Genomic DNA, 26,948 nt, shown 5'->3' on the forward strand with positions numbered 1-26,948 from the left:
TCTCCAATTTTCTTAAGTATCTCAAAAAGCCTAATATACAGATGGCTCAACTTGCCCTTCTTCCCGAACCTCAACACACCCTTCATGGGTGAAATATTGAGCAGAACCTTTTTCCCAACCATGTAAGCAACATCACGGACCTTCCGGTCGGCATAAGTCTTCTGTCTAGACTGCACCGTGTGAAGCCGCTCCTAATTCAATTTAACCTTCTCCAAAGCATCCTGAACCAAATCAGTACCCAATAGCCTAGCCTCACCCGGCTCAAACCAACCCACCGGAGACCGACACCGTCTCCCATATAAAGCTTCATACGGAGCCATCTGAATGCTCGATTGGTAGCTATTATTGTAAGCAAACTCTGCCAGTGGCAGAAATTGATCCCAAGAACCTCCAAAATCAATGACACAAGTGCGTAGCATATCTTCCCATATCTGAATAGTGCACTCGGACTGTCCGTCCTTCTGAGGGTGAAATGTTGTACTCAACTGAACCTGTGTGCCCAATTCTCGCTGTACTGTTCTCCAAAACTGTGATGTAAATTACGTGCCCCGATATGATATGATGGACACTGGCACACCGTGTAGGTGAACAATCTCACGGATATAAATCTCAGCCAACCACTCCGAAGAATAATTAGTACCAACTGGAATAAAATGCACAGATTTGGTCAATCGATCCACAATCACCCAAACAACATCAAACTTACTCAAAGTCTGTGGGAGCCCAACTACGAAGTCCATGGTGATACGCTCTCATTTCCACTCCGGAATTTCAAGTATCTGAAGTAATACTCCCGGTCTCTGATGCTCGTACTTTACCTGTTGACAATTTAAACACCGAGCTACAAACCTAACTATATCCTTTTTCATTCGACTCCACCAATAGTGCCACCTCAAATCCTGATACATCTTCGCGGCACTTGGATGAATGGAGTACCGCGAAATGTGAGCTTCCTGGAGAGTCAACTCACGCAAACCATCTACATTAGGCACACATAGCCTGCCCTGCATCCGTAATACACCGTCATCCCCAATAGTGACCTTGGCATCACCGTGCTGAACCGTGTACTTAAGGACAAGAAGATGGGGATCATCATACTGGCGCTCTCTGATGCGATCATATAAAGAAGACAGAGAAACCACACAAGCCAAAACTCGATTCGGCTCGGAAACATCCAATCTAACAAACTGGCTGGCCAAGGACTAAACATCCAAGGCTAAAGGCCTATCTGTTACCGGTAAGTATGCTAAGCTTCCCAAACTTTCCGCCTTATGACTCAAGGCATCGGCTACCACATTGGCCTTTCCGGGATGATAGAGAAAGGTGATATCATAATTCTTAAGCAACTCTAACCACCTTCGCTGCCACAAATTAAGATCCTTTTGTTTAAATAGATGTTGTAGACTCTGGTGATCAGTATAAACCTCACAATGGACACCATACAAGTAATGCCACCAAATTTTCAAGGCATGAACAATAGCTGTTAATTCAAAGTCGTGGGCCAGATAATTCTTCTCATGTACCTTTAACTGTCTGGATGCATAGGCAATCACCTTACCATCTTGCATAAGCACTGTGCCGAGACCAATACGTGATGCGTCACAATACACAGTCTAAGACCCTGAACCTGTATGCAACACCAATATTGGAGTTGTAGTCAAATCTATCTTGAGCTTCTGAAAGCTCTCTTCACATTCATCCGACCACTTGAACGGAGCACCTTTCTGGGTCAATTTAGTCGTAGGCGATGCAATAGACGAGAAATCTTCCACGAAGCGACGATAATAACCGGCCAAGCCAAGAAAACTTCGAATCTCAGTAACTGAAGATGGTCTGGGCCAACTCTGAACTGCCTCTATTTTCTTCGGATCCACCTTAATCCCTTCACTGGACACTATGTGTCCCAATAATGCCACCGAGCTAAGCCAGAACTCATACTTAAAGAATTTGGCATAAAGTTTCTCCTCTCTCAGCCTCTGCAATACAATACCCAAGTGTTGTGCATGCTCCTCCTGGCTACATGAGTACACCAGGATATCATCAATAAATACCACGACAAATGAGTCAAGATACGACTGGAATACACTATTCATCAAGTGCATAAATGATGTTGGGGCATTGGTTAACCCAAAAGATATCACAAGAAATTCAGAATGGCCATAACGAGTCCTGAATGTCGTCTTTAGAATATCTGAATCCCGAATTTTTAACTGGTGATACCCCGATCTCAAGTTAATTTTGGAGAATACCCTCGTTCCATGAAGTTGGTCAAATAAAACATCAATACGTGGCAAAGGATATTCGTTCTTGATTGTAACTTTATTCAGTTATCTGTAATCAATGCACATTCGTATAATACTATCTTTCTTTTTCACAGACAAAACTGGTGCACCACAAGGTGACACACTAGCCCTAATAAACCCTTTATCAATGAGTTCCTGAAGTTGCTCTTTCAATTCTTTTAACTTAGTTGGTGCCATATGACACGGAGGAATAGAAATGGGTTGAGTGCCCGGCACCAAGTCAATACCAAAATCAATATCTCTGTCGGGTGGCATACACGACAGGTCTGCAGGAAATACATTCGGAAAGTCTCGTACTACCGGTACTGAATCAATAGTAGGGGTATCTGCATCAACATTTCTCACAAAGGCCAAATATGACAAATACCCCTTCCCCACCATACGTTGGGCCTTCAAATAAGAAATTACCCTGCTAGGAACAAAATCTAGAGAACCTCTCCATTTAACCTTTGGCAACCCCGACATCGTCAACGTCACGATTTTTGCGTGTCAATCTAGAATAGCATGACATGGAGACAACTAATCCATACCCAAAATTACATCAAAATCAACCATACCGAGTAATAAAAGATCAACTATAATCTCCAGTTCCCCAATAGTTACCACACACGATTGATACTCACGGTTCGCAGTAATAATATCGCCCACTGACATAGATACACGAATAGGTGAAACTAAGGACTCACGAGGCATATCCAAATAACGAGCAAAATACGATGATACATATGAATAAGTGGAACCAGGGTCAAATAATATAGAAGACTCCTTGTGGCACACTGAAACAATACATGTGATCACTGCATCTGAAGAAACAAAATCTGGCCTGGTAGAAAAAGCATAGAATCAGGCCTGACCGCTACCTGATCGGCCTCCCCCTCTTAGGAGACCCCTAGCTGACTGACCCCCACCCCGAGCTAGCTGGGTGGGTGGTGAAGTAACTGGTGCTGAAGTGGTAGTTTGACTTCTCTGCTGCACTGGACCTCCCTAGCGACGAGGACATTATCTCCACATATGCCCAAATTTCCCGCACTCAAAGCAGCTCCCCGATACTGGTGGTGGTGCTGACTGAATCGGGCCCCGAGAACCAGAATAACTGCTAGAAGCACCCGGTTCAAATGAACCCTGAATTGAAGGAGCACGGGACGAACTCTGGGCTGGCAGGGCACTGAGAGATGACTGACCCTGATGAGAACTATATAAACCCTGACTGGATGATGCACCATGGTGAACTGGATGACCCGTCTGAGCGTGTCTGTAAGGACGACTCCTACCGCGGTAAAACTGACCCCCGGGAGGAACACCGCTAAAATCACCTGGACCACAAGGCCTCTTAACCTCCTTCTCTCCACACTCTTGGCTACGGACCATCTCTATCTGCAGAGCAATATCAACTACCTCATCAAACGTAGCACCAGATACTCTCTCCCGAGTCACAAGTAATCGTAGCTGATATATGAGGCAATCAATGAACCTCCTAATCCTCTTCTTATCAGTGGGAACCAACCAAATTGCGTGACGAGCCAACTCAAAAAATCTCATCTCGTACTGTGTCACAGACATACCATCCTGACGTAACTCCTCAAACTGTCTGTGCAGCTCCTCTCTGCGAGACTGCGGCACAAACTTCTCCAAAAAGAGAACGGAGAATTCCTGCCATGTAAGTGGTACAACACCGACCGACCTGCACCTCTCATAAGTCTCCCACCATCTGAAGGCAGCTCCAGAAAACTGAAAAGTAGTGAACGAGACCCCACTGGTCTTCAAAATACCCGCTGTCCGAAACATCCGCTGACACTTATAGATGAAATACTAAATGAGGATAACCAATCAATTAAAAATTGTACAAAGTGAGGGATAGAGATAATGTGTGGATATATTTGAATTAGTTTCAGTTTATACTTTGGATGAATTCAAAATCACAATTTAGTATTAAATAAATATTATTTTGATTATATATAGTAGAATGCTAAGGAAAAAATAATTAAAATATCACAATAGAAAAATATACAAAAGGCGGATATAAATAGAGTGAGGATATCTATGCTTTGATTTGATCTTAAAATAAAATAAAGTAACTAAAGAATACTTAAAAATACTATTGATTAGTTACCAAAAAATAAATACTATTGATAAATTTAGACTATTTAAGAACAGTGATCAATTAAATTTTAAGAGTAAGAAAAATATATTTCTATTTGCATTATAAATAAAAACAAGAAAAATATATTTCTATTTGCATTATAAATAAAAACAATAAACAATAATACTAAGTCAAATGGCAAGTTAATAAAAAGTTACATCACAATGTAATAATTCTAAGTATGAATAATGTAATAATGATAAACAATGAACTAAAAAGAGGAAAAATTAAAAAAATAAATAGATTGTAAAAATATAGAAGGATAAGTCTTATTTAAATTTGAGATGAGAAAGAATTTTTTGAATTATGATAAGAAAAGTCATACATACAATGGACAACACTACGTAAATAAAATCCCAACAAATAAAGTAAAAAATATCAGAAAATAAAAAAGATTCAAGAAAACAAATAAATACTAAATAAAATATAGGAATTAAATATTTTAAAATCAAAATTTAAATTTTATGTTGCAAATGAGTTGAATTCTTATTACATATAATACAAACTTTAAATATTCAAAATATTCATAGACTTTTTAACTTGATAGTAAAGGCATTCAAATTCGTAATTTAGTATTGAATATTGATATTGTTTAAATTATAGATGAAACACTAAACGAGGATAACCAATCAATTTAAAATTGTACAAAGCGAGGGATAGAGATAATATGTGGATATTTATAATTTGAATTAGATTAAAAATAAATAAAGTAAGTTTAAAAGTAATATTGATACATTTAGACAAATGGAATAAATTCTTTAAGAAAAAAATTTAGGAGTAAGATATATATATATATATATATATATATATATATATATATATATATATATATATTACAAAAAGAGCAATTGACAAAAAATAAGTCAAGTGACGAGCTAATAAAATGTTATATAGCAAACAAAAATAATATTGAATATAATAGATTATGTAATAAAGAAAAATGAAGAACTAAAAAGTTATTCGATAATTATATAGATCTTTTTCTAATTTCGTAAGATTCTTAGGTATGTTTCATTGGATAACAAGAAGGTAGTTAGAATCTAATTCAAGCAATATGATATAATGAGTTAGCTCACATAATATGATTATCAATACTAGTTTATCATATTATATCAGGTTGTATGTCTTATGTTTAACTCGTTATACTTAATATGAGACTTTGAGGATATTATCGACATAGACAAAACTCTTGGGGCCATATCACATCAAAGACCAAACTTTATGGACAAACAAGTGAATTATATACTCCAGGCTCCGCTGATGAAACCCTAAACCCCCTCCTTAAAATATCACGTTGTACCCACCATTCAGCAGCAATATCCATTATTAGTTTCACTTTGCCCTCTTCTTCTTCTGTACTTTTCTTCTTCTTTTTTATCTCTATGTAAGGAATTTGCAGTATGTTCTATGGACTAATAATTGTTGTTACCAAATGCCTCTTTGAGTAGCCATATGGACTAATTTTAGCTATTTCATATTTGGCTTAGTTAGGGGGCAAAGACTAAACTTTTTTGATGCAAAGATTCAATCTTTGGATCTTTAAAACTAAGGCCTTTTGAAGGGACACTTTGTTCTTCTTCATCAATTGTCCTATAAGCATCTTTTGAACACTCTGTTTAACCCCCTCTTCAAATCTTTTGTGTATCTATCATTGTTTTTAAATGAAATCCAAAAGGGTATATGAATTGATTGTTTTTGCCTCAAGAATTCCCGAATGAGTTATTGAAAAAGTCATTCGGTTCAGACAGGGGCATATAGTAATAGAGAAGCAAATATTTGAGCTGAAAAGTATCAAAGATTGGTTCTTTAATGAATTAGTTTGAGGGGTTTGAACTATTTCATTCCTCTCTTATGTTCCTTTTCTATAGGTTCTTTCAAACATTCAATATTTATTAATTTATTATTGACAAAGTCCTAAATTTAAAGTTCATTTCTTTGATAAAATTTGTTTTAAAACTTTTTTGTTTTGCTACATAATGAGGCAGATGATGATTTATAATTATTTGGTCTGATCAATCTGTGATGATCCAAAATTCGAGCTTTTTAAAACTGATGCCTCCAGTTACTTTTAAGTATAATTGTGGTTCTTTCTTGTTCTGTATTTTACCCGTTTCAATAATTTGCTTTGCTCGTTGTAAAGCTAATTTGCAATTTAGTTGGTTTTGGTATAATCTGTGACTAAACCTGATAAAGTGGAGAAGAATTGCAGTTATTTAGCTAACACGGATTTCTCTGTCATAAAAAACTAATTTGCAATGTAATACTCTTATTATTAGTGTTGGAAAAGTTTGCAATATTTATTACCTCTACCACTTGACTGCAAGTTGCAAATAATCAATAGTACTAATTTGTAGATCACTAGTCACTGTTTAAATAAATACTACTATCATTTATATTGAATGGTTGAATCAGTTCAATCAGTCCCTTCCTCTAGTGACTTTGATAATAACACAAGTAAAATAAAATATATATAAAACTTGTTAAACTTCTTGATTTATCAGTTTATCCTTAATAGCATAGTCTGGATTGGAATGTAATTCATCTTTAATAACAACATTCCTAATCCATAGAAGTATTCAAAATTATCTCACTGTAATACATGCGTCATTTCTTATTTAGATGGTGCACCTCTAAAGTGACAATAAAATATCTACTCAATATTGTTTGAAACATCAGTTTATTTTTTATAGTGTATTGCATACTCCAAATAGAAATGTAATTTACTTTTAACAGCTATAATAATTCTCCATAGATAAATAAAAAATTCATTATCAAATATCATAATTTCTTTATTTTAAAATGCCATAGTGAAAAAGTGTTTCTTTCATTTTTTGTAGCTCACGGTTAACTGTCAGTAGTGAACCTAACTTAAAAGATGAAACTAATAATTTGCTCTAATCAATTAGAAAATATGAATAGCTTAAGAATCTTTTGTATTGTCAATACATAGTTCTTTATATGCGTAAGTCAATGCTTATCCATTGTAAATTAAGCATACGTATGTAAATTACAGTGCTTAGCAATTGCAAAAACTAACACTAGTTAGTGTGTTCCAGAACACGAACAAAGCCAAACACAAATAAAAAGCACATGAAATTCACCACAAAATATTACATTCATGTCATAGTATTGTCTTTCTTTAAATATGAGCCAAACTCCAATTTCTTCAGAATAAACAACCTTATTATAATCTCGTGGAATTTGGGAATATGCATATACAACATATATCTAATGATCCTTGTCTATATACTAGAATCTAATGAAACATAAAAGGTTCGACGAGGCTGATAAATATTCTGGAACGTTGCTTTAAAGAGCATCATAGTAACCTCCAACTGTTATGTGTGCTCTTGTAACTGGAACTCCTCTCACTGCTGCAATTGCTTCATTATTCAATTTGGTTGCATGATGAACTACTTGCTTGATCCTCTGCAATCCCAAATAAAATTTAATTAAAAAAAAAATTCTTGGATAAGATTCACCAAATATTAGTTTTAGAAAAAAAAATCAAGAATAAGAGTGTCACATGAGTTTTAATAATGTGATTATCTAATTTAAAAGTTAATGTTGCTATAAAGAAAAAAAACAGTTCGATACACTAAGCTCCCGCTATACACGAGATTCGAGAAAGGGTCAGACTATAACACGTAGCCTTACTCTGTTTTTCTGCAAGAGACTGTTTCTACGACGTGCATCTATGACTTTCTGGTCAGAAAACAACAACTTTATCAGTTATGCGGCATATTACTTAATTATATCTCATCACCTTGGGACAGTGAAATTTGATAAAATGGTCATGTAATTCAACATAAAAGTCCTAGTTTCAAGTTACAACAGTCAATCTTAGCTAAAGATCTTTATTTATGTTACAATATGTGATCTATCTCATGGAAAAATTTAATTCTTAGAGACACGTCTTTTATTAATTAATTATATCATGTCTTAACAAAGAATATGATTTTTGAAAATAAGTGAAGACCAAACCTTGTCATTAGAAAAGATTTGAAACCGACGCTTCTGCTGATTTTGCTTATTGTTTTGGTGATTGCCCATAAAGATGATGCAAATAGTAGCAGCAGCAAAAGAGCAAATAGCACCAATTCCATTCAAACTCTTGTTCAACAGGTTTATTCCAGCACTATTGTTGTCTTCCCTATTCTCTGCTTCCATGCCAATTTTGTTGATCACCATCTCTTTATCAACCTCCAGCACTTCTGCTTGTTCCTCAAACTGAAAAGGGTCTGCATCAACTTGCGACAAAAGGGTCTTGTTATTGGACTTTGGTGAGTCTAGTTTCATGTTTTCCTTCATTTTCTTGAAGAAAACTTGTGATGAGACTTGGTCAGCTTCCATCATACTGTTGTCGCAAATGTTTTTTGATGGTAATATGTTTTTGATGGTAATAACCTCATGATCATTAGTGGTTTCTTGAAAACTTGGTTCCAGCTGAATTGGAAAAGGTACTATTTGAGGATGCTCTGTTGAGTCGACAAATTGGGATGATTTTGGACAAGGGCAAATGAAATAATTCATGTTGAAATCATTGTTGGTATATTTTCTTGAAAAAACCATCTTGCCTCCATCATCATCAGGAAGAAGCTCCCAATCTTCAAGATCCATATTTTCCTTTCTAATGAAGAGATTAGTGGGTTGATATAGCTCTGAGATTCTGATTCTTTGGTTGTTGAATTATTGGAGTCAGAGAGCGTAGCTTTCATATATGCAAAACACACCCCATTTCCATTTGGGGAGTGAAGGTTCAACTTTGCCTTGATGAGGTTGTGATGGATATTTTTTCCACTTGTCTAATTATTGAATACCGACTGATTCAAATTCATATTACGTAGAAATAGCAATCCCTAATTAGATTTTTTCACCATAATTCTTGGCGTACTGAAATTATTATTACGGTCCAGAGGGACCCACGTAGAAAGAATCCTCTTTTGTTGGGCTATTGGATATTTCTTTTGATTATCATTTGGATTTTTCAAATCTTGATTTCATTACTGTAATAGTTTAATGTCACTTTGGATTAAAAAAAAACCCATAGTATGCGCCAACTTTGATCCATTCGTAGTTCTATAGTAAAAAGTCGTAGCCAAGGAGATTCATATCTAGTGTAACCCCGCTCATTTAATGGAACCTTTTTGTATTTTCTGTTCCAAATAGCAAACTCAAAGGGATTATTTTAGGATTTAACTTTTTTTTTTTTTTTAATTAAGAAATGAGAGAACAGTACGTACAGAAGAAAAGAAAGAAAAAAAGTATAGATTGCTTGTGGGAGTTCCCTTTGAATGAGCATTGATCGTGACATCTTCCCTTTGATATTGAAACACTACAGAAGAATCCACGATTAGGTATCTTGATTGGAAGTTTATCTGATAGCAACTAAATTATAATATAATAAAAGCCTTTAAATGTTGATAAATTTAGGACCCTACTCTAGTACATTCTATTAAATTCTATAGGCACTCTTTATAACAGTGGCATATGCACAACTTTGAACTAGTAGTATCTCGTTTATTGTTACAATTTGTCTTGTAAGAGAGTTAGAATTTTTGTGATAATTTCCAGATTTTTTATTTTATTCTAAATTAATTTACTTTGTATTATTTTCAAACGGTTTAAACTTATTGTAGACGTGCATACTATATTTAACAAAAAAAATATTATTTACAACAGTATGTAACTCAGTAAGGAGAATATTTTGTAAAATAGTATCATGAGACACTAGTAAAAGTGTCTCCGCCACTGCTTCATAAAGACTCCAAATTATGCTTCTTCCTTTTTTCTTCTCTATTTTTCTAACATTGAAATTTTTTAAAGCCAAACCCCTCGATTCGCACATGAATTTAAAGTTGCAAAAGTAAGTGAGAACGAAATTCGCAGGAAAATAAAATAAAATAAATCCTTGCAATATTTATTTGAAAGGAGAAAGAAATATTAAATCAAAAGATATTAATAGTATAGTTGGCCAATATGAAGTACTCTCTAAAGGAGAAGCTTAAACTCAACTAGTGGGATATTTGCATTCAATCAGTGTGTGGAGATGCCCGAATTATATAGGATTAACCTCGACCGATTAATTCCACAAGAAAGATGGGAGTAAATTTAAATTTTTTACAACTCCCTAATTTTCAGTTCTAACGAAAATGGAAGTGCAAAAAGGAATAAATGCACATTTAGTACTATCGCGTTCAGAACGAACTAGCTAGAAATCCTTTTGTCATCATAGAACAAGCAACGAACAGGTCCAAAAGGAGATAGATTGACGCATATTTTAACTTACATATGGAATGCCAAAATAGCACTAAGTATACGTGGTCGTCAAGTAATAAAGTAGTGAGTAAAGTATGGTCCTACGGAGATTTATGATTAACTTTTGACTTGTTCAAACTCAAATAACTTATCGATTCAAGATATTTCTCACAAAATGTGTAAGTGACTTATTTACTACCTAAGAAACTATCAAGCAATGAAATAAATCGAAATCAACCACAATACTTAAGCAATTTCAAATAAAAATCAGTAGGAGAGGATATTCCGGGGTCACAGGCTAGCTAACAATCTTATTGCGTTCTTGGGTTAAAATAACTAATTTATTTATTTGGATTGTTGATTGACAGGGTTGATATTACTCATAAGAATCTGTCGAGTTCTTACTCGCCTATGCAAGCTAACTTAATGCATATATGTCTATGGAATTAAGACTAACAAGAATGCATTTATATTTCCTGTATTTCAACCAAGCAAGGCAATTAGGTATATTTCTATCCTAATTGCGAATCCGTTCCCCGATGCCCGGGTTCAAGAACTTGCTCTATTGAATTCTATATGCAATCTAGAATTTTCACTTTCGAGTTCAACTCTAGATTCGTAGATACTATTTCACTGTTAGCTACTCAGCAAAATAATTAAAAATAGAATTAAATAAATAACCCAATATGATAAAATCAAACTCGTCAATTTAAACTTCAAACGTCAACATTCATGTAGCACCCATGACCCCAGAACAATAGGGTTTTTAGCCACTCATATTCATACAATCATCAAAAATAATATTTTCAAACATAAAATCAATGAATACTAGAAGAAGAATGGAAGAATTGATCAAATTCGTGCTCCCGAGTGTTTCGTACTTTTGTTTCTCTCTCAAACTCACGTCTTCCTCCTCAAAATAGGTTTAGGTTGGCTTTTATATGAGTTGGGGGCGTCTTGGGGTCGAAATAACCGAGTCCCGGTCGAAATAGCACATGTTCAAGTTTTGAGCGTCCAGGGCAACGTGGGGCACTGCGCTCAACTTTTCAGCATTCTGTTTTGTGCGCCACAGGTAGCGCCCCACGCTGCATGTGGCGCTCAACTGGGCCATTTCGCCTTTTCTTCCAATTTTTACTCCAATTTGTGCACTTTCATCCCAAATCATATCTGAATGATTCCTACACATAGAAATATCACAAATTAGCACAAATCATTATATTATACATCCGAAATTTACGGGACATGAGCACAATGTGAGGCAATATACATCAAAATATGCATATATTAAGCCGAATATCAACACCCCACACTTAGACTCTTACTCGTCCTTGAGCAATGGAATTATATTAATACCCCAAAACGTACCTATCACTATGAAAGATCACTTCACAATTAATTCAATCACACACTCTACATTTTGACTATGGTCGATATCGGCAATTAAGCATGTACACACGAATTTCACATTCTTCCCATTTTTTAAACTAGTCCAAGTATACACAATGCTATTCAACCAACTCAAGCAACCTCTCCACAACCACCCTACCTCAAAAGACGACTCGTTACCACTAAGCATCATCAAGTCATGCACTCACCAAACAAGAGAAGTGTACAACATCACCAATCCGTCATGAGACCAAGTGCCCTCACCACAAGCAAAATAGTGAATATAAAAGTAGCCCATACATTCAAATATGCCATTGAACATAAATTGAGGACATCACACAATTGAACAAAATTCACTCACTCTTACAGAATTCATGTGCATCCCGTGGTCGTACCATAAGCTTACCCGTAGTGTACATCTTTACTAATCTAAGCTAGCCAAATCTAGGATTAATTAGGACTTTAAGGTTGTAATGTAGGCTAAGGGACACGTATAATACATTTATGAATAGCGACTAACCCTTCTAAGCACTTTAATACACTACACTCAAATATCGAGCACATTTTCTTTTCAACCAATTCACTTGTCATACACCATATATAACATACCCATTTTTAATTAAGCACCTATATATTCCCACTAGCACGAATTCGAAGGATTGGGAAGTGTGTGTTTTTCTACATTATTTGAACTACTATTTTTTTTCTCTTTCTCCTTTTTTTCTTCTTTTCTCCACATACTCCATACATTAAGGTTCATCGGCTAGTGACCTTTTTTTTTCTTCACAATTTTAGTGCATCTTAAGGGCCCTTCCATGGTTCCACTCGAAAGTCACTCCTTAATCTAACCTTACTTCTTTTAGCGACTAAGTCCATTGGGATGTAAAGGTTCAACAAGCTCAAATTAAGAATAAAATAAGGATACAACTTGTAGAGTGAGTGCCAAAGAAAAGGTCTATAGGCTCAAAGGGGCTAGCAACGATTTTTTTTTATTTGTGAGTGATAAACACCTCTATAGTCAACCAAGAAACACCTACGTCATCTCCTAGACTAGCGTTACTTAATGATTTTGCTTTGATTAACACACATGGCAAGTTCTAGATCTCGAGATAGCACAGAATATCACCAATCCTTACACACACATAGCACATAAATCAATCAAGACGGTTCTGTTCGACTCTCAAGTCAAGCAAGCAAAACGAGTTGAGAACTTTTAAGAAATGATGCACTAGGTGGAATACAAGTCAACCAACTGAGAACAAGGCATCAAAGAGTAGGCTACTTACTTTACTTGGGCATTACAATTCAAATTAAATATTTAGGAAGACAGATCGCATGCCATAGCTTAATATGCCAACACCAAACATGTCAATATGTACCTCAAAGCAGCTCAGTTTTCTCCCTATCCTACTCCTAAAAAAATTAAATAATAAAACAAACACACCCGGTTCGAGCTACACCCTTGGAAAAGAATCGGCGTCCAAAGAAAAACCAAGGGATACTACCTAACTATCATAAAAAGAATGAAATAAAATCTTTTTGGTATTTTTAATCGGATTTTAATCTCTCAAGAAAATTGTCCAACCGATCTATCGTCGGAAAAAGTCTGAGCTTTTTCTGATTTATTTTTCATTTTACTAGCTAATTAGACTATGTGAGTTCTAAACTAAGCTAACAAATAAAAAATAAAAACAATAACAATAAAAATCTTATACAATTACAAGTCAGGAAGTATTACCCCACCCCACACATAAACAATACATAGTCCCTGATGCATAACAAATTCAAAACAAAGTAAGGTGTAAAGAAAGAACTCCCTGCTAATTGGAGTCCGCCTCCTCAGGATGCTGCTATGGGCTCATCATCATCATCTGCTCCTAGGGGCACCAAAGCCATGGGCCCCGTGACTTTATTATCCATCTCATCCTCATCATCGGATCCTTTGTATGTGTTCTCGTCCTCAGATGGGTAAATAGGACTGCCGGTGCAATGCCCAACATCTCCTTGGAAGAACTGGAGAGATCATTGCGCAACTGCATGCGCTCCTCATCCGAGACCCCTAGCCTGCACATTATCACATTGAGGGAACTATAAAGATTCCTGTTGAAGTTTTCATCCCTCTCATTCCTCGCAACCTGACTTAGCTTTGATATGGAATCTAGCAAGGATGTAATGTCTAGCAATGCCTTTGGTGCCTCCACTACCTCATCATAGCCAGGGTACTCAGGTACCCCACATGATAGCATGTAATATATCAGGAGGTTGCCAAAGAAGAACCTTTTGATCCTTTGCCCAAAACGAGTGCGGGCCATCTCCCTGAGCATGATCTCACCCATATTTATTGGTCGCCCAGTCATTAGAAAGAAAATCACACACACTCGAGCTCGAGTGCATTCACTGTTATGCTCGAGGGGCATCAATCTAGCCTGCATGAAATTTTGCCATACCTTAGCCATCTTGTTGAAGTCAAAATGGAGCATCTCAAGGTGGGCATCTCCCTTAGTCCGTGTCCACTTGGCATTAGAATCAACTCCACAAAGAGTGTGACGTATTGTCCGGTAGCACGGGTTTTTGATGAACTTTTGGAGCCTCCGTGGATTCGAGTTATCAACTCCCAAAAATGCACATAAGGATCTCCTGTCCAGTGGTATATCCTTCCCCTGGACATATGATCGGAAAAAGTCCGCATTCCAATTGGCGTATAGCTCGCGCACCATGCTCAAATTTGCAGAAGATCCCTCACCTTGTTTGCATTTTTTGGGAGGGGGCAGTAGTGGAGGACTTTTCCACCTCTTTGCCTTTTGCGGCACTGTCACGAGCCATAGCAACCTACACACGACAAACACAAATGTGAGAATGGATCAAGAAATTCTCCCAAGGTCATTGTGAGAAGCCAAGATGATCCAACATTTAAAATCGAAGTCTATGTATAATCTACTCACAAGAGTGGTTCAAAGTGCACCAATGTTTCATCATAAGGTGATAGGTCCTCAAGACTTCCCATGCCACAATTCAAGTAGTCGAACATGGCCATAACTTAACCGTAGTGCAAGCAAGCAATGCTAAAATTCACATTACTACACTAATATAGTACACTAACTACTATTTATAAAAATTTACAACAAGATACACTACCCCCAAACACCCCACACTTCGCCCAACATCATATACATCTACACTCGGCTACTCAGAATTCACCGGTGTTCAATTCACTCTTTTAGGCATTTGAGCAAACACCTTGTGGGCATCAATTTTGCTTCTCTTATTTCAATAATGGCGGAGCAAGGTGGCCCTCCCAAATTTAAATGAAGTAGAGGGAATTTTAGTTTACTACTTCAAATACAACTTCACAACCAATATTGACAACTAATTTCGTGCACAATAGGACTACCCACCATAACAATAAAATATGTTAAGGAGACCTAGAGGATTGGGGGTCTTTTGAGAATGGAGGTCATGACAAGGGGATGCGGAACATACCTTTTAGTCTTGAGAAGAAAGCGAACAACAAATTTTTGAGGACTTTGAGAACGTGAGAGACAAAGAGGGCAGAAGAGAGAAGAGCAGCGCGGGGGAGGGGGGAGGGGGAGGGGCATCATGTGAGAGAGAGGGGGTGGGGTTTTGGGTTAGATTCAATTTAATTTGGTTGGGAGAATGGTTTAGGTAATTGGTATAGGTGATTATGTGTGTGTATATGGGTAGTTGGGTCGGGTTATATGGGTCAGATTAACTTAAAAAAATTATAAAAAAAATGATAATTAAAAAAAAAAAATTTCCACCTTACCTGGCCCCCCAGCACAGCGCCCCACGCTGGGCTTGGCGCTGGGGGTTGTGATGTTTCTGTAAATTGTGCCCCAGGCAGCGTGGGGCACTGGCCTGGGCGCTCGTTCGCATTTTTTTAATTAAAATATAAGCAACCCTTAACCCGAGCATTCAATACATATATTATACACTCTCCACCCCATTTCCGCCTATGATTTCTATAACTACAAAGAAAACAACAAAAATAACTAGTCTACTCTCACTAAAAGAAAACAAAAAGTTAAGCTACGAAAGCATTAAAAATTAGATTGCCTCCCAATAAGCGTCTAATTTAACGTCGCGACACGACTCAACATGTTTTCAAGCATCAGCCAAGTCCACCGAGGTCTTGTGATGTGCAATGTCACCACCCCACTTATGTTTTACTCGCTGCCCATTTACCAAGAAGGTATCACTTGAGCTCGTATCACGCAATTCCATCGCTCCATGAGTCCTCACACTTACCACAATGAAAGGACCTGCCCATCGAGACTTAAGCTTTCCGGGGAAAAGCTTCAACCTCGAATTAAACAAGAGAACTTCTTGACCTGGCTCAAACTCGTGATGATGGATGTGCTTGTCTTTATACAATTTGGCATTTTCGTACGCGTGCAATCGAAACTCATCAAGCTCGTTGAGTTGTAACAACCTCTTATCGCCGGCTAAGTCCATATCCATATTTAGCTTTGTAATAGCCCAATAGGTTTTGTGTTGAAGCTCGATGGGCAAGTGGAACGCCTTCCCATAAACCAACTTATACGGAGAAGTACCTATAGGGGTCTTGTATGCAGTTCGATATGCCCATAATGCGTCGTCCAGCTTTTCGGCCCAATCCTTCCTATTTCCACTTACCGTTTTCTCCAGAATCTGCTTCACCTCTCTGTTTGACACTTCCACTTGACCACTCGTTTGGGGGTGATAGGCGGTGGCAACCTTGTGCTTAACTCCATAATTTGCTAGAACATTATTCAACAATTTGTTATAGAAGTGAGTTCCTCCGTCACTTATCAACACTCTTAGAGTCCCAAAGCATGTGGAGATGTGCTTCTTTACAAAGTTTACCACTACCTTTGCGTCATTAGTAGGAAGGGCAATGGCCTCAACCCACTTAGACACATAGTCGACCGCCACCAAGATGTACTTGTGACCATTAGAGTATGGGAACGGTCCCATGAAATCAATCCCCCAAACATCAAAGAGCTCTACTGCCAGAATATTTTGCAAAGGCATCTCGTGCTTCTTCGTGATTACTCCAGTTCTTTGGCACCTGTCACACTTTTTAACAAAGGCGTGCGCATCCTTAAACAATTTTGTCCAATAAAAACCCGATTGCAGTACTTTTTGGGTGGTTCTATCCCCACCGTGATGACCTCCATATGGAGAAGCATGACAGTCATGCAATATTGCATTCATCTCCCCCTCAGGGACAAAGTTTACCACTACCTTTGCGTTATTAGTAGGAAGGGCAATGGCCTCAACCCACTTAGACATATAGTTGACCACCACCAAGATGTACTTGTGACCATTAGAGTATGGGAACGGTCCCATGAAATCAATCCCCCAAACATTAAAGAGCTCTACTGCCAGAATATTTTGCAAAGGCATCTCGTGTTTCTTCGTGATTGCTCCGGTTCTTTGGCACCTGTCACACTTTTTAACAAAGGCGTGCGCATCCTTAAACAATTTTGTCCAATAAAAACCCAATTGCAGTACTTTTTGGGTGGTTCTATCCCCACCGTGATGACCTCCATATAGAGAAGCATGACAGTTATGCAATATTGCATTCATCTCCCCCTCAGGGACAAAGTTTACCACCACCTTTGCGTCATTAGTAGGAAGGGCAATGGCCTCAACCCACTTAGACACATAGTTGACCACCACCAAGATATACTTGTGACTATTAGAGTATGGGAACAGTCCCATGAAATCAATCCCCCAAACATCAAAGAGCTCTACTGCCAGAATATTTTGCAAAGGCATCTCGTGCTTCTTCGTGATTGCTCCGGTTCTTTGGCACCTGTCACACTTTTTAACAAAGGCGTGCGCATCCTTAACAATTTTGTCCAATAGAAACCTGATTGCAGTACTTTTTGGGTGGTTCTATCCCCACCGTGATGACCTCCATATGGTGAAGCATGACAGTCATGCAATATTGCATTCATCTCCCCCTCAGCGACACACCTTCGTACCAACTGATCTGTGCACTACTTATATATGAATGACTCATCCCCACATGTAGAGCCTCACAACATGTAGAAACCCTCTTCTATTATCGGGTGTCAATTCTGGCAGTGTCAGCCCACTTGCAATAAAATTCACGTAGTCTGCAAACTACGGGGCTTCACTTGAGGTGATTGCCAATAACTGCTCATCCAGAAATGTCTCCTTAATCGAACCTCGCTCAGCCACATGGTTCTGATTTTTTAATCTGGACAAGTGATCAACCACTTGATTCTCTGTTCCTTTTTTATCTCGGATCTCCAAGTCAAATTCTTGCAAGAGGAGAACCTATCGAATTAGTCTCGGCTTGGTGTTTCTCTTTTCAAACAAGTACCTTATAGCTGAGTGATCTGTGTAGACGATGACTTTGGTTCCCACTAGATAGGATCTGAACTTGTCAAACGCCCACACCACTGCAAGCAACTATTTTTCAGTAACAATGTAGTTCATCTGGGATGGATTGAGAGTTTTGCTCGCGTAATAAATGGAGTGAAATATTTTCTCCCTCATCTGCCCCAGAACAGCTCCAATTTCTATGTTATTCGCATCGCACATCAACTTAAATGGCTGCGCCTAATCCGAGGCAATGATAATTGGCGCAATCACCAATCTTCCCTTCAGCTCCTCAAATGCTTTCTGACATGCATCATCAAACTTGAAGGGGATATCTTTCTCAAGAAGCCTGCACAGAGGAGAAGAAAGTTTTGAAAAATCTTTAATGAAACGACGATAAAAACCTGCATAGCCCAAGAAACTGCGAATGCTCTTGACGGACGTCTGTGGGGGCAATATTTCAATCGCCTCCACCTTTGCTTTGTCCACCTGCAAACCATTTTTGGACACTTTGTGCCCCAAGACTATACCTTCTCGTAACATGAAATGGTACTTTTTCCAGTTTAGCACCAAGTTTGTCTCTTCACACCTAGCAAGCACTTTATCAAGGTTCATTAAATAATTATCAAAAAAACACCCCAAAATAGAAAAGTCATCCATGAACACTTCTACAAATCGTTCAACCATGTCAGTAAAAATAGCCATCATATACCTTTGAAAATTCGCAGGTGCATTATAGAGACCAAAGGACATTCTCTTAAACGCATACGTGCCATATGGACACGTAAATGTAGTTTTTTCTTGGTCCTATGGGCTATAGAAATCTAATTATACCCCGAATAGCCATCTAGGAAATAGTAGAATTCCTGTCCGGCTAATCTATCAAGCATTTGATCAATAAAGGGGAGGGGAAAGTAGTCCTTTCGGGTGGCATTGTTTAATTTTCTATAATCTATGCAAATTCTCCACCCAGTCACAGTTCTTGTGGGAATCAGGTCATTATTTTCATTAACCACTACAGTCATCCCCCCTTCTTAGGAACACATTGGACGGGGCTTACCCATTTGGTATCAGATATTGGAAATACAATACCTGCGTCAAGCCACTTAATCACTTCTTTTATTACCATCTCTTTCATGATTGCATTTAGGGGGCGTTGTTGCTCTATACTTGACTTGTGCCCTTCCTCCATGAGGATTTTATACATGCAGAAAGCTTTACTAATGCCTCTAATGCCAAACATTGTCCACCCAATTGCTCGCTTGTGCTCATGTAGAACTCTCAACAACTTTTCTTCCTGCAATTTAGACAAGTAAGAAGAAACAATAACAGGTAAAGTGTTAGAACCACCCAAATAAGCATATTGAAGGTCAGAGGGCAAGGTTTAAGTTCCAATTTTGGAGCTTCTTCAATCGGCGGCTTTGGAGGAGGCCCACTTGGCCTATTTAGGGGCTCAAAGGGGTTTAATCCCTGCATGTAAGCACATGATGCATCTAGTATATGCATCATCCCTTCAACCTCGTCATCAATCTCCAAGATATCGAACAACATGAGTGCTTTCTCTAGAGAATCGTCTATATATACACTCGTGTCGATAAGTTGCTCATCCACCTCCACAACATATATCATAGAGAGCTTCTCATAATGGCAGGGAAGTTGGATTGCCTTCTAGACGTTAAAAACTATTTCCTCGTTGTCCACCCTCATAATAATTTTTACCTCTCTCATTTTAATAATCACATCACCTATATCCAAGAGAGGTCGTCCGAATATGATTGGAACTTGTTGATCAGCCTCATAATCTAGGATAATGAAGTCCGCTGGGAAGATGAATTTTCCAATTTGCAGTAACACATCTTCAATCACTCCTTCAGAGTAGGCTATGGATCTGTCCGCCAGTTGTAACATCACAGTGGTTGGTCTTGGAGTTCCTAGACCCAATTGCTTGAACAAGGACAAGGGCATCAAATTTATGCTCGCCCCTAAATCATAAAGAGCACAACCCACATCGATATTACCAATCCACACAGGGATGGTGAAGCTGTCAGGATCCTTAAGATTTTGAGGAAGCTTGTTTTGGACCCTTGAAGTGCACTCCTCTGTAAGTGCGACTGTCTCGAATTCAGTCAATCTCCTCTTGTGATCTACTACATCTTTGATGTACTTAGCATACTTTGGAATTTCGCGAAGTACATCCACCAATGGAATATTCAAATAAACCTAGCTCAACATAGAGAGAAATTTGTTGAACATGCGATCATCATTCTTTTTCTGCAATCTTTAGGGGAATGGTGGAGGAGGCCTTGCAGCATTCACTGGATCTGAACTTGCGTCATCTTTCTTTGACTCATGTTTTGCTTTAGGAATCAACTCCCCCTCAAGTATAGGCTTGTCCTTTCTCTTTTTTGGCACTTCTTCTAATTCCCTCCCGTTTCTGAGTGTAACTGCATTAACTTGAGGGTTCTTCTCTGTATCAGTGGGAAGAGCGCCTGCAGGTCTAGTATTTTGATTTGATGCTAACTGCCCCATTTGTCTCTCAAGATTTCTAAAATCGGTCCTGAGTTGTTGATTGTCACTCAACAACTTCTTCAACAAGTCATTCGTGCTCTCCTCTACTTGCTCGGGTGGCTTATGAGGTTGATTAAAATTTTCTTGGGGCCTATAATGATTCTAAGTCGGCTGATTTCCACCCCAGGAGAAGTTAGGATGATTCTTCCAATTTGGATTGTAAGTGTTCCCATATTGTGCATGCTGATTCATCGGACCTCTGCTCTGTTGCCCTACATAGTTAATAGATTCAGGATTCGTGGGGCACATGTCACTCGTGTGACTGTCACCACATAATTCGCAGTAAGTAGACATCTGTTGTACATGTTGCATCTGTTGTGTTTGGTGCATTGTCATTCTATTTATATGATTTGCCAATTTTGCTATATCTGCTCTCATGGCTGAGAAGTCATCAAACTCAATTACACCGACTGTTTTCTATTTAATTGCTCTACGTGATTCCCCATCTCCTTGCCAATTATGATCATTAGCAGTGAAGTTGTTTAGCAGGAGCTGGATTTCACTATACCGCCTCGCAATTTTTTTTTTTTTTTTTTACAAGCTGAGTCAAGATTCATCTTTGGTGTCTCGTCTAGCCCATCAACAAAAGTATGACCCAATACCTCATCAGTCTGACAATGATGGGGTAGTCTCTGAGTAGCTTCTTGTATCTTTCCCAAGCTTGACGAAGAGTCTCGCCATCCCGTTGTTGGAACCCAAGAATCTGGCTCCTCAACGACTTTGTCTTCTTAGTGGGGAAAAACTTTATTAAGAACTTCCTTGCTAGATCATCCCAAGTGTGGATTGAGTTCGTGGGCTCCTTTTGCAACCATTCCTTAGCTTCCCCCAGCAGTGAAAAGGGGAACAATGTCATCTAGATATAGTCCTTGGAAACGTTCGGATAATTGTAAGTGCCCGTAATTTCCAGGATGTTCTGAATATGCCTTTGCGGGTCTTCATGAGATAGACCCACATATTGCCCTGTGGACTGAATCAGCTGTACCATGTACTGTTTGAGTTCAAAGTGACCCGTGATATCAGGCTTCACAAAAGCCTGAGTCATATTAGCAAGATTGGGCCTTGCAGCTTCTATCACCGGATGCTCTTCATTACCTGCCATCTCTATTGGTTGTGGTTGAACTACAATGTCCAACTCTATTTGTGTTCTAGTTCTAGCTTCGACTTACTTCCTCACTTTGTGAAGTGTTCATTCAATTTCAGGATCAAGAGGAAGGAGGTTGTTTGCGCTTCTACTCCTCCGCATTCAATAGAAGAGTCTGCGTTAATACAAACAAGGCAAACTGAAAATTAAAACTTGAACAAATAACTAATAAAAGCTTAACTCAGACAAGTAGCTAATTTCTAAGTCCCTAGAAACGTCGTCAAAAACTTGTTGTGACCAAACACACTCACGCAAGTATACGTGGTCGTCAAGTAATAGAGTAGTGAGTAGAGTATCGTCCCACGAAGACTTATGATTAACTTTTGACTGGTTCAAACTCAAATAACTTATCGATTCAAGAGATTTCTCACAAAATGTGTAAATGACTAATTTACTACCTAAGAAACTATCAAGCAATGAAATAAATCGAAATCAACCACAATACTTAAGCAATTGCGAATAAAAATAAGTAGGAGAGGATATTCCGGGGTCATAGGCTAGCTAACAATCATGTTGCGTTCTTGGGTTAAAATAACTAATTGATTTATCTGGATTGTTGATTGACAAGGTTGATATTACTCATAAGAATCTGTCGAGTTCTTACTCACCTATGCAAGCTAACTTAATGCTTATATGCCTATGGAATTAAGACTAACAAGAATGCATTTATACTTCTTATATTTCAACCAAGTAAGGCAATTAGGTATATTTCTATCCTAATTGCGAATCTGTTTTTCCGATGCCCGGGTTCAAGAACTTACTCTATTTTAATTCTATATGCAATCTAAAATTCTCACTTTCGAATTTAACTCTAGATTCGTAGATAGTATTTCACTGTTAGCTACTCATCAAAATAATTATAAATAATAAATAACCCAATATGATAAAATCAAACTCGTCAATTTAAACTTCAAACGTCAACATTCATGTAGCACACATGACCCCAGAACAATAGGGTTCTTAGCCACTCATGTTCATACAATCATAAAAAATAATATTTTAAAACATAAAATCAATGAATACTAGAAGAAGAATGGAAGAATTGATCAAATCCATGCTCCCGAGTGTTTCGTACTTTTGTTTCTCTCTCAAAGTCACGTCCTCCTCCTCAAAATAGGTTTATGTTGGCTTTTATATGAGTTGGGGGCATCTTGGGGTCGAAATAATCGAGTCCCGGTCGAAATAGGATATGTTCATGTTTTGAGCGTCCAGGGCAGTGTGGGGCGCTGGCCCTGGCGCTAAACTTTTCAGCATTCTGTTTTGTGCGCCACAGGTAGCGCCCCAGCTGCCTGTGGCGCTCAACTGGGCCATTTTGCCTTTTCTTCCCATTTTCGCTCCAATTCGCGCACTTTCATCTCAAATCGAATACATTAAGCTGAATATTAGCCAATATGAAGTACTCTCTAAAGGAGAGGCTTAAACTCGACTAGTGAGATATTTGCATTCAATCAGTGTGTGGAGAGGCCCGACTTATATAGGATTAACCTCGACCGATTAATTCCACAAGAAAGATGGGAGTAAATTTAAATTTTTTACAACTCCCTAATTTTCAGTTCTTACGAAAATGGAAGTGCGAAAAGGAAGCAATGCACATTTAGTGCTATCGCTCTCACAACGAACTAGCTAGAAATCCTTTTGTCATCATAGAACAAGCTACCGAACAGGTCCAAAAGGAGATGGATTGACGCATATTCTAACTTACATATGGAATGCCAAAAGAGTAGGAAGTTAAGGGTAGGCAACTAATAAACGTGGAGCAATGGAAAAATATAAATTAAAAACACCATTTAAGGGATGGCAATTTGTGGCTGGACCACTTTGCTAGCTTTCTACCTAAATAATTTTCGGAGAGATGGTAGGCAATTCATAGCATAAAGTCCAAAGTACAAGCTTAATAATTCAGTCATGTGTAGGGGTGGCAAACAAGAGGGTCGGATCGGGTCGGGTCGGGTCGGGTCGAATATGAACGAGTCGAAAATGATAATGCAAAAAATAGATAAAATATTCGACCCATTCATATTTAATTGGATAGAAAATGAGTTAATCGTTGAATAATATGAATGAATAATTTTATTTTAATCCATTTGCCACCACTGCTCATATGTTACTAAACTACCTGTTCAGTTAAACCTCATTATATTGCTGTCAAACTGATATTTGGTACAAACACGAGTGTGAACAAGATTGGATTTTCTATTTAGCTTATCAATCACATGAAGAATGCTTCTCAAGATTTTGTCTTTTGGCAGCAAACGTGATCACCTTTAAACAAAGGAACACCATCGCAAATAGCAAGGTTCTATGTTCAATAATATCTCATTAAAAATATTATTATTGTTATGTCGAGGAAGAGGCAAATCCGAAAATATAAACAATATTAAATTTTAATGTGGAAAACCCTTCAAATCGAAGGTAAAATCACGTGATCACAAAGATCTAAAAAGCTCCACTATAATAATAAGAGAATTACAAAAGTTCTCCAAATTGGCTACACTGATCGGGTCCAGGCTTGCACTACTATTGATTAGCGAGGATGGTCAATACAGTTTTACCCAACAAGGTCGGGATCGAATCCACATGGAGTTAATTGATTTGGAATTAGGTTTATATCTAAGTCTAGATGCGTGTTTTGTTCCTAATTACGCTTCCACATATTTTGGTTTTGATTCTACTTCTAATTCTATTCTATTGTATACAATGATTAAAGCTAAGTACAATATTTTTGCTGTTGGTTTTCAAGTGTTTGAAAAGGACTAGGGTAGTGACTTCCGCCTAGGTGGATATCTAACGGGTAGCAAGAATCTAGGGCAAGCTTGATTAATTTAGGGTCGTAATATAACTATCACACCCAAGTACTCGCTCTATACCTCTCGATAGTTTGAGTGATTTTGCCCAATTTGGCCTTCTCAAGTCCAAATGGGTATTCATGCAAGTCACGTGATATTAGCTCAAGTCGGGTATTACTATCTCTAGGTTTAACCCTTTAATTGGGGCTATCAATTTCTTGAGTTTACCCCAATTTCTTATTAGCCTAGTTTTCCTAAACTTAGTCCATCTTTCTCAAGAAGAGACTAAATCATAAAGGCATGAATCAGTATTTGCAACTACTAATTCTACAATTCTAGCAAGAACTAGGCTAAATATCACTAACCCATAAACATTCAACCCCTAAAATTCAGTACCCATTAAATACCCACACTAGGGTTGGGTGACAACCCTAGCTATGGGTCTAGCTACTCATAGAAATAGCAGAAATCAAAGATGAAAAGAAGATAAAATTTATAATACTAGATTAAAAGATGAAAATATAATGTTATAAGGTGAATGTAATACAAAATTTCCCAAAAGGGAAGTTCCAGCCATCTCACGTGCTCAGCAAATACACCACCCTTTCTAAAAATGACAAAAAGTTCTATTTATACTAAGCTAAAATTTTCGGACAAAAATACCCCTGCGGAGGTTACGCGGCCGCGTAATTCTGACCGCGGCCGCACTCTTGCTTTAGCGGCCGCGTAATTTCCATCGCGGGCGCGTAGGAGACTTTCGCGGCCGCATAATCTTGACGCGGACCGCACTTCTTATTTTTGCTTAAAATGTAAGCTCTCTGAACCTCATCAACTGCGGTCCGCATAATTCCAATCGCGGCCACGCAAGTACTTTCGTGGCCGCACCTTTCTGACGTGGTCCGCGTTCATGTTTTGGCCCAAAAATCCATTTCTTTGAATCTTCCTTCCGCGGACCTCAAAATAGTGTTCGCGACCGCGTTGTAGCTTTCGCAGCCGCACAATATTTGGGCGGTCCGTGTTTCACATCTTTTGGCCCAGTCTTGATTTTTGTTCAAGTTTTGACTCCTTTATGAGTTGATTATGATTCTTTTGGCTCATTTGGAACAATCCCTGCAAGCAAGCATGTTACATTAATTTTCGGGAATACCTTCACGCATTTTTGGCCCTAAACACAAGTAAAAAAAAGTAAATAATAGGTTAAAATCCCTACTTATCAACTCCCCCAAACTTAAGCTTTTGCTTGTCCTCGAGCAAATAGGGTAATTCCTACCTCTACAAGAAAAAGAAAAGGATATTTCAGCTGGTCTAAGGTGACTCCATCAAGCATCAATTGGGACTAACAATTACCCTCAACACAAATGAATTATCAACAACATCATGTTATGACCTTTTGAGTACTATAGTTCTAATGTGATACTAGAGCATCAAGAGTTGACTCAATTCATCAAGGAAGCTCGCTCTATCACGTAGGTCATTGTGGATCCCAAAATCCTCCTCCTCCTCTACTCTCTATGAGCAAATCTCACTTTTTAGAATGTACCACTCAAAACAAGAATTGTGAAGAAGTGCGCTCATCACTCTCAAAAGAATGCCACAAGTCCGGCTCTAAGTACCATAAGCTTGCCTCTTATGTAAATCACCACTAATGTAAGCTCACTCAACTTGAAATCATATAGGGATTTAATGGGATGTAATGAAGGCTTTTGGATCAAGGTAGGACTTATCGAACTATAATGGTTTCATCTTTCCTTAAGCACTCCATTTTCTTATTTCGGCTCATACTTTCTTGACTCTTTGAGTCATTTTCTTTCCTTAGGGGAACTAGAGAGACACACCGTCACTCTTTCTTACTCATGACAATCATTTTTCTCCTTTTCTCATCATTCCATGCCTTTCATCATTGCGTTCTTTGAATCCCTTCAACCTTCACTTTCTTTTTGACGTATTTCTTTTTGGCTTTTCTTCCTTTTCTTTGCCTTTCCTTTTCATCAATTCTTTTTCTTATTTGAACC

General features: G+C 38.0%; 2 protein-coding genes and 2 non-coding genes across 4 annotated transcripts; 2 read left to right on the plus strand and 2 right to left on the minus strand.

Annotated features, from left to right (window-relative positions):
• The first annotated feature begins 5,919 nt into the window (after positions 1-5,919).
• Positions 5,920-6,056, plus strand: LOC117278473 (small nucleolar RNA U19). The gene has a single exon (XR_004508843.1). It is a non-coding gene; the product is annotated as a small nucleolar RNA U19 (small nucleolar RNA).
• A 366-nt stretch (positions 6,057-6,422) lies between these two features.
• Positions 6,423-6,502, plus strand: LOC117278471 (small nucleolar RNA SNORD36). The gene has a single exon (XR_004508841.1). It is a non-coding gene; the product is annotated as a small nucleolar RNA SNORD36 (small nucleolar RNA).
• Positions 6,503-7,519: 1,017 nt separating this feature from the next.
• On the minus strand, positions 7,520-9,261 carry LOC104103128 (uncharacterized). Its single transcript, XM_009611012.4, has 2 exons — positions 8,428-9,261; positions 7,520-7,872 (listed from the first exon to the last, which is right to left on the minus strand). Exons 1-2 carry the CDS (start codon positions 9,061-9,063, stop codon positions 7,753-7,755), a joined length of 756 nt encoding a protein of 251 aa, XP_009609307.1. The 5' UTR covers positions 9,064-9,261; the 3' UTR covers positions 7,520-7,752.
• A 9,420-nt stretch (positions 9,262-18,681) lies between these two features.
• LOC138902944 (uncharacterized) lies at positions 18,682-20,970 on the minus strand. The gene is made up of 5 exons (XM_070190847.1): positions 20,758-20,970; positions 20,161-20,661; positions 19,792-20,052; positions 19,568-19,738; positions 18,682-18,930 (listed from the first exon to the last, which is right to left on the minus strand). Exons 1-5 carry the CDS (start codon positions 20,968-20,970, stop codon positions 18,682-18,684), a joined length of 1,395 nt encoding a protein of 464 aa, XP_070046948.1.
• Between the last annotated feature and the right edge of the window lie 5,978 nt (positions 20,971-26,948).

The sequence above is a fragment of the Nicotiana tomentosiformis genome, chromosome 12 (genome assembly GCF_000390325.3).
Source record: "Nicotiana tomentosiformis chromosome 12, ASM39032v3, whole genome shotgun sequence".
NCBI lineage: Eukaryota > Viridiplantae > Streptophyta > Magnoliopsida > Solanales > Solanaceae > Nicotiana > Nicotiana tomentosiformis.

Bases quoted from the DNA above. Each gene is read 5' to 3' on its own strand.
- LOC104103128 (XM_009611012.4), bottom strand. From the start codon at position 9,063: ATGGATCTTGAAGATTGGGAGCTTCTTCCTGATGATGATGGAGGCAAG. The intron at 7,873-8,427 runs GTTTGGTCTTCA...TTGGGATTGCAG, and splicing joins AAATCTTTTCTAATGACAAG to AGGATCAAGCAAGTAGTTCA.
- LOC138902944 (XM_070190847.1), bottom strand. From the start codon at position 20,970: ATGGGGCAGTTAGCATCAAATCAAAATACTAGACCTGCAGGCGCTCTT. The intron at 20,662-20,757 runs GTGAATGCTGCA...ATGTTGAGCTAG, and splicing joins ATGACGCAAGTTCAGATCCA to GTTTATTTGAATATTCCATT. The intron at 18,931-19,567 runs GTAATAAAAGAA...AATGGTTTGCAG, and splicing joins ATGCAATCATGAAAGAGATG to GTGGACAAAGCAAAGGTGGA.